Source organism: Vicia villosa, linkage group LG5 (assembly GCF_029867415.1).
Source record: "Vicia villosa cultivar HV-30 ecotype Madison, WI linkage group LG5, Vvil1.0, whole genome shotgun sequence".
Lineage (NCBI taxonomy): Eukaryota > Viridiplantae > Streptophyta > Magnoliopsida > Fabales > Fabaceae > Vicia > Vicia villosa.
Genome location: NC_081184.1, coordinates 6,809,466 through 6,818,402, shown reverse-complemented (window position 1 = coordinate 6,818,402; position 8,937 = coordinate 6,809,466). Strand labels below are relative to the sequence as shown.

General features: G+C 31.5%; 1 protein-coding gene across 1 annotated transcript; it reads right to left on the bottom strand.

Moving 5' to 3' along the window:
* Positions 1–3,568: 3,568 nt before the first annotated feature.
* On the bottom strand, positions 3,569–6,433 carry LOC131604113 (uncharacterized). The gene is made up of 9 exons (XM_058876602.1): positions 6,292–6,433; positions 5,807–5,991; positions 5,442–5,679; positions 5,061–5,335; positions 4,895–4,975; positions 4,446–4,605; positions 4,176–4,273; positions 3,966–4,042; positions 3,569–3,740 (listed from the first exon to the last, which is right to left on the bottom strand). Exons 1-9 carry the CDS (start codon positions 6,431–6,433, stop codon positions 3,569–3,571), a joined length of 1,428 nt encoding a protein of 475 aa, XP_058732585.1.
* Between the last annotated feature and the right edge of the window lie 2,504 nt (positions 6,434–8,937).

The following is an 8,937-nucleotide window of genomic DNA, read 5'->3' as shown; positions in this document are numbered from 1 at the left end:
GATTTCCTCAAGAGAGGGAATGTTGGTCAGAACTCTGTTCGTCGCCTCGTCGACGAGAGGAAGGATAGTTTGGTTCACCATGGAAAAATCCTGCACAGAAAACTCGTTAGCAGTAAAAAGATTTTCGAAGTAACTGACCGTGTGGTTAGCAATCTCCACCGGATTAGTGATAGGAATGCCTCCCTCCAAAAGCATGGAGATGGGTCTAAACGTTTGCTTAATTTTGGAGATTCGGTGAAAATATGTCGTGTTACGATCTCCCTCCAAGCTCCACTGAATTTTAGATTTGCTGCGCCAAAATTGTTCCTCCATGGAGAGGGCAGTAGAAAGATTGGATTGAGCTTCAATCTCCTTAGCCTTGAGAGCATCGGTTAAACCATTCAGCTGAATGCAATTCTGAATATTATTTAACTTCTCTTCCTCCAATCTGACATTCTCGGTAATATTCCCCAGCACATGCTTGTTCCAAAATTTAAGATCCTTTTTAAGCAAAAGAAGCTTGTTAGTAAGAATTACCATAGGGCAGCCTACAATCTTACGAGACCAAGCAGAAAGAATAACCTGTCTACAGTTATCGTGAAGAGACCAAGCACTCAGAAATTTGAACGGCGAGAGAGTGCGCGCGAAATTGATATGAAATTCCATCAAGAGAGGATGGTGATCCGAACAGATTCTGGGGAGGGAACAGACAGCAATGAAATTGCAAGAATCAATCCAACAAGAGTTGCCAATGCATCGGTCAAGACGCCTTTCAACAGTAAACGGGGGATCCCGTTTATTCGTCCAAGTGAAATCAGCACCAGTGGTAGGGAAGTGAAATAGGGCATTATCATTGGTCCAATTTTGGAAATCTTGCATAGGCCTTACAGCAGGATTAAGCCTTCCTCTATGTTCATGGGCTCCCATAATCACATTGAAGTCCCCGACAAAAGCCCAAGGCAGAGGATGAGAGATTTGTAAATCATTGAGGTCATTCCAAAGATCCCTTCTTTTATAAAGGTTCGTACTAGCATATATAGCAGCTATCGACAAAAGTTTGTTATCCAAATTGAAAGAGAAGCCAACAAATTGATCCGACCTAGACACAACAGTAGGATTAAATTCCTCCTTGCAAAAACACCATAGAGTAGGCATATCCAGCACACTGGTAGAGAAGAGCTTGAGGCCAAGTCTAGCAAACCAGTTATTCGGCAACCTGATGAAATCTATTTTCGGCTCGGCAATAAAGACAAAGTCAGGATTGTGGGATCTCAGAATACGTTTCAGGGCTAATCGGGAGGGGGCATTAGCCAAACCCCTAATATTCCAGAAAATGCACTTCATAAGGAAGATTTCTTTGGTCCTGCTTGAGACCTAGAGGATTTTTTCTTAACCTTTGTAGTTTTCTTCTCTTTTAGAATTGCAACTGCTGAAGAGAAAGCTCCCACTGGTTCAGGAATTCTAGCTAGTGTTTCCCAAGAGCTTTGTAAAAAACCTTCATTGTTGTGAACCTGAGGGTCCTGCGTAGCATCCACAAAGGCTGACAGAGATGAACCTGACTCTTCAGGGACATGATCTACAAAATTCTGCGAATGAGGGACTATACCAGTAACAGATTTAACTCCACCTGCAGGTTGAGCCACCGGGCTAGCAGAGATAGATTCAAGAATGACTACTTCGCCAATATGCCCTGCAGAATCGTCACCTTGGACAATCGGTTCCAGAATAGGTCCACCAACGTTCCCAATCGGATTAACTGGATCTAAACCACCGACGGTGTTGGGATTTTCCAAAACAGGTCCAGCAGCTTTTTTGTATCCAACCTCCACCCATTGTTCTTCCTGATTAACAACTTTTACAGATGAAGTATTTCCAATTTTTTGATTCCTATTCTCTTGATTTTTCGAGAGCCCGTTAGGCTGTTGTATTCTAAGCATCTTACAGTCATGAACAGAGTGTCCCGTTTTTCTGCAATGTCCGTAAAATGCTGGCAAATTTTCGTATTCAATGTCAGAGAAGAAGGCAAAGCCTTCTCGTTCGACCAAGACATTATGATTCAGGGGTAGAGACAGATCCATATCGATAAGCCCTCTCACAAAATGACCGAAAGTTCTATCAATGCGAGATTTGGCAGAAGCTGGGTCAATGCATATCGGAGTACCTACACAACTTGCAATCGCGAATAGGATTCGTGGTCGCCAATATTCCTGAGAAAGACCAAAGAAGCGCACCCAGACTTGAGCTGATGTGTTATTTTGAAGAGCAGGATTAAAATCTCCTGTCCAAGCAAAAAGTTTTAACGAGCCAGGGTTAAGGCTAATAGAACCCATAGCGCGTACTAGCCTCATATCCTCAATGTTGGAGAAAGTGAATTCATAGTAGCCTTTACCTAGTGAGAGAACTCCCCAGCCTTTGATACCAGACCACAGAGCTGCAAGTTTCGCACGAAGAGCAACCACAGTGAGCGGCGAAGCTCCTTTTGGCCAAAGCACTCTTCCATGAAGGTTGTTTCTACATTCTTCTAAACCATCTTTGTATTCATCTTCTGGAATGGTGATTGAGGGCCTATCTCCTTTTATGATGGGTGGAGGAAACTGAGAAGAAGAGATGTCGCAGACTCCTTTCAAAGCTTGAGCAAAAGAAAGTTTTGGGGTTTCTGATGTGGAAGAAGGAATGGCAATATGAGGGGGAATGACTTCATTATTGAGAGGGTTCCGACTGTCAGCAGAGACTTCAGGAAAGAGGGCAGAAACGTCCATGGCAGATGCAATCAGAAGAGGATTAGGGTTCCGCCATAATTTTTAGGCTTTTATAAAATTTTCTGAAGTTTCTCATTTTGCTATGGATTCTCCCACAAGTTTCTTATGTAATTGCAGTTAACCAATTTATTATAACCCATCTTCAATTGTCTTTTTTTTTTTTTACACCATAATAAGCCCTACCTAAAAAGCTGCATCATATTTATGCTGCTCATATACATCTTGCTTCAATCATAAAACATAAGATATATTTTATATTTATTTTGATATGATATCTTATTATAAACAAAACTTTAATGATGATACAATATCTTATTTATACTATTTTTATAAGTTTTATACTATTTATTTTGCCAAGTTAAATTCTCTTAATAAAAAAAAAAGAAATCAGTTTATCCTTAAAGAAAATATATTTAAATATTTTATTATACTCTAAATTATTACAGAAATAAAAATATTCAACAATTATTTATTACCATTACAATTATTATAAAAAATAGCACACATCTAAAACACAATTTAGAATAGTTAGAAAAACATAGTTTCACATATTTTGTTAGGAGCATCATAGGTTCATATAATTTTATATCCTATTAATTATATAAAAAATTACTATATTTAATTTGAAATTAGTGTAGTAGCTATTCCAAATAAGTTTTAATTCTGCATTGCTGCATTTATTTTCAAAGGTTGTGTTGCTATATATCTCCATTGCCATAATCCCTTCTGCTAGCTTAGTAAACTGAAAAAAGAAAATAGTAGCATGTTAAATTGAACAACCAAATTTTCTTTGTAGTTCTTAATCAAATACTACTATATACTTACTTTATTTAAAAAGTTTTCAAAAACTTAGACTCCCTCAATCTCATAGACTTCTTAAAATATTTGGCATCAGAAAAATCCTCAAGACAATTCATCAATTTCATCCTTGCCTCAAAACATGGATCAAAGAGATCCATATATGGAACACTTGTGCATTCATCAATGCCATGCATAGTATACCTATAAAGTCAATAATAAAATTTTAATACATTATATAACATTCTTTTATATATAAATTTTTATCCTTAAATTTTACATATTTGTGATTTTAAAAGGTTACTCCATTTTTTAAAATATCTATTTAGGATATATTTACTACATTGTAATTTTTTTTTTTGAAAAATGTTTATTTTAAAGTTTTTTTTATAAATATTTTCTATCTCAAATAAAACAATAAAACCTTACTTCAAATAGTCAAATCCATTATATCCACCATTAAAATGAAGTGAATCATTGAGTTCCATTCCAGCAAGATCAAATTTCTGATAATATAAATCACAATAAAGTTCATCATTTTGTATATACTTTATCAAAACATAAAACAAATAAAAATATATATACAATTTGATTTAACATTTCCATATACAATTATAATTTTTTTTTTTTACTTTTTACCTTATCTGAATTTGAATTTATAGAGATCCACCTTCCATAATCTAAATTAAAGATCTCAATATTTGTAAAGCATTTATGTCCATTTATAGTACTAGCAACTGCACACAGAATATTGTTGAAATAAATTTTAGCCAAATTTAAAGATTGACAAAGAAATTAATTTAGATGAAGATGTATAAAAATAAAATTAAAAATCAATGAAATATCACACATGCCAAACGAAAAATAACTATTTTTCAGAAGGAAAAAAAAATTAAAAATAAATATTACCTTTCAATCGTACTTGTGTAGTGTATATACCTACAAAGTTCAATGGTTGAAAAGATTTGGTTGCATTCTTGGACAATAAAAATTGGATAATCGTCTTCTCCACATTTGTAAATCTAGACATAATATCTTCATCTTCGACATGTTGAATTTCAAAGGAAACCTTCATATGAAAAAAAAAAAAAAACCAATAGTCTTATGATAAACATGGTATATGATAGATATAACATAAACCAAGTACAATTGAAGGTATCAAATGTTAATGGTTACTTTCAAAGGATGATTATGGCTTTGTTTTTAATTGTTGCACAATTGTTTTAGAATTTGAGAATTCTTTTAATGGAATAAGTTATAACTTTGAAAACAACTTAATGCAAATCTTAGTCTAAATTTTTTTTCAATGCAATACATTTTTTTTCTTTTTTAATCATTTTACTAAAATGACATAGTACCTGCTTTTGTTTTAGATCACCATTCTCCGACGACTGGGTTTTTTGAAAAGCTTTCCTTTCTTTAACTCGTTGTTGCACCGACTAAAACAATGAATTAAATTTAATTAGATATAAATAGAATTAATTTATAATATTTAAAATATTTTGATTCGTCAAAATTATCAACCTGTACTATAGTATATAGATTCTCAAATGAAGAACGACAATTTTCTTCCTTCTTTTTTAAACTTAATGATGCGTCTCTGTAATCCTTTGTCTCGCTCTCATTAGGAGCTTCACTAACATTCTCATTAGGAGCTTCACTAACATTGTCTATCAAAGATAAACCTTGATTTTTCTTTTTAAGAGCAAATTCTAATAGTTTCTTGTATACACGATTTTTTTCATCATGCTTTATCTCCTTTTTAATTGGGTGAGTACGTAATGGTCGGTTGAATTCATCTAAAAATGAAACAAATATAATTTCATTTTCTATTAGAGTAATATCGTTCTAATAATGAGTAAAATACAAAATATCAAATTCGTATATATCTTTCTAATAATTCACCTTTCTTTAAGATTTTGCGTGGAGGAGATGAATATTCAGTTTTGCCGTTAGAATTAGAATGTGATATTGGTGTTTTAGTAACTATGGTCGGAGATAGAAATAAATGCATTAACTTGCTTGTTTGTCTATGGTCTAGTTCAAACCAAAAATGATTATTGAGATAGTAATTCTCTTTAATTATTGGTCCAAATTTATCTTCCAATAATGGATGACACTGAACTTGAACACGAACTTTTACCTTAAACATTTATAGCGAAAAAATATTTTTATTAATAATCACAATTATTTAATATTTTTATTAATGATCACAATTATTTAAACAATATAATTAATTTATTATATAGACAATAATATGTTTATGATACCTGTGCAGGATATTGTGTTTCATCAGTATAATCATCACTAATCCATGCATAAGGGTCTATAAACATTTTTCCATTGCTAGTTGCCTCAAAAACTCCATGAAGCTTCCTATCACTATAGTTGAAAAGAAATAAAGGCATCTTTGGATTAATATTTTCCACATATGAAAAGTGTTGAGCTGGTAAGCCTGTTAAAACAGTAAAATTTATCATAAGTTACTAATAAGTGATAAATTAATTCAAGAATCAATTAGAGAAAATTAATGTATATGTCTAAAAACAAGAGTTTCATTTTTAAAACAATTCCTATGACATGAGTTTTCAGACTCATACTAGCCTCGTGTTTGATTATGTGGCCACAAAAAATAATGTAACTAAAATATTTTTATATAATAAATTCGGATTAAAATAGTTCAATACAAAATAAATTATGTTTAGATATATTAGTGAAAAAAAATCTATTTATTAATCAAATGCAAAAGACTAACCAAATAGTTGCTTAGATAAACATTCTTTCATTGTATGTCTTGTGCATCCAAATATGACCCCACCAAGTTGATGCTTCATCAAATTCCTACCAGGTAAAGTACTTTTGCCATTAAAAGTTTGTATCTTCCTGTCTGTCCTCATCCTATTACAATAAAGAAAGCATAAAGAAATATATATATAAATATCAATATGTTGAGAATCAAATAATCTAAAATTCAAGACAATTGAAGTATTAGGGAAAATGATAGATATGAAATAAAGTTCAAGATAATTTAGTGTTTGGATTCTACATTTTAATTTAAAATAAATTTAATTACTATTCAATTATGTAAAATTCATGTAAGTTATGAGTGACTTAGATATGAAATTTTTTTAATTAAATAATTTTTAATAAAATTGATTTAAATAGAATAGAAAAAAAAACTTTTACTAACACAAAAGAATTGTTTCTTATTTTAAAATTTTCTATTAAAACTGATATTGTTCAATTTATTAGTAACACAAAAGAGTATGTTACTAACCATTTTAAAACAACAATTCCAATTATTTAAAAATCTACTCACTCCAACACATGATTATAAAAAAAAAATGGGACAAAAAAGAAAAACAAAGTAAATATAATTTCTTTATATTCTCAAATTTCTAAGTTTTTTAGCATACCAAATAAAAATACTGAAAAAAAAATAAAATAAAAACAGAAGATTTGAGATGAATAGAAAAGTACTTATGAAAATTCCTTTTTGTTGTAAATGAAATATTGAAAATAAAACTAACAACACAAAACTCTAAATGTAAGGAAATGGTTTGTTTATTATTTTCACAAAGATGTGAAATATTTATATAACACGAATCACACCTATTAATATGAAGTTGCCTCATACTATGTATATTTTTTAACACAATTTCATAAATTATACATTTGTTTATACAATATCATAATTTATTCGTGTGATCACAATATTGTGAAAGGTAAACAAATCATAAAGTTGTGTCTCTTGATGGTGGAGATTCCGAAGCCATGACATGCATATTACTTTTGTTCCTTGACTCAATTATTATCATTTTAACAATAAAGATTATATAGTTTGTTACTATTATGCTACACATGTATTCATCATTTTAATTTGAAATGACATTGTTATTGTTATGTAGTTATACCTCAAAATATTAAAGTTAATATCAACGGTTTTACATGACATTTTTTATATTAAGAAAACAAAATATTACATAAAATAATTATTGGTTAGATTATTATGAAGCATCCAAACCAATACTTCCTAGGGATTTGTTTTTCACAACAATTCGTGTAAGCTTCGCCTAATCCATGTTTGCCACCCCATTTAAATTCGTGTAAGCTTTCATCACAAGAATGAACTCCAAACCCATGACACTGACCATTACATCATTTACAAGTATAAACATCACCATAAAAAAACCTATAAATTTTAAGGGAATTTTTTTCAATAGGCAACTGAATCAAGAAATCGCACTAGGGTGCAACCCTTACAACACACAACTATTTAGAGTTGAAACAGGATAGCGGTAACTTGTACCAGTCATAAAAACTATTATGAGACAAAGGGCAGCTTAACGCCAACAATCTCCAGGAAAATAAAATTACATTAGAAAACACCACATCATAGATATAAGACTTGTTCTAAAAAATGATAGCATTTATCATTAGCCAAATGCTCCAAACGGTTGTTATCCAAATGATATTTATCTTGATCTTGTGGTTAGTATTCTTCACCTTGTCTTGAATATTACCAAAAGACAAAAACTCATCTAGGGAAATAGGTAAATCTTCCCCTATCCAAGAATGAATACGTCTCCATATTTCACCCTTATGTCTTCTTAAAGGTCTTTGACGAAAACTAAAAAATACCCTCAGCATTCAGATATGCATATCCGAACGCACTAAATATTTCATTTTCAGGGAGTTTTCGGATATACATCTCCGAAGTATCCCATCATTTTATTTTCAGAGAGTTTTTTAACTATTAAATTTCTTGATGTTCAATATTGTCCTATAGTTGACTGTTTTTTGTAATTCAAAGAATTTAGGAAGAAATACCCACGAATCAAACTCCAGGAGTTGACGTGGAAAGCTGCTATAGCCAGCTATGTGAATGCATTTGAAAAAGCCATGTTGGAAATGAAGACTGTTAATGAAGAGGCATTCAAGCATTTTATAAAGATACCACCTAGGTTTTGGAGCAAGTCTATGTTCAAGAACAATCTTCTATGTGATACTCCGGTGAACAACATGTCAGAGGCTTTCAACTCTATTTTTATGAGAGCTAGGGCCAAGCCAATCATAACAATGATTGAAGAAATCAGAGTATATCTCATGCAAAGATGAGATTCAAAAAGATAGAAAATTGCCAAGTATGAAGGTGATATTCTATCCAATATCAAGAAAAAGATTACAAAGGAATCTGAAAAATTCAAGTAGTAGGATTATTAGGTATTTGTTTATTAAGATTTATGTTTTATATTTGTTCATTGACATTTGTGCTTTACATTTGTTCATTAAGATGTGGTATGTTACACAGGCGTGCACGTGAATATGATTATAAGATGAGATACATATCATATATTGGAGAAAAGTATATTGTGCCACTGTCTACTAAGGAGTGTTCTTG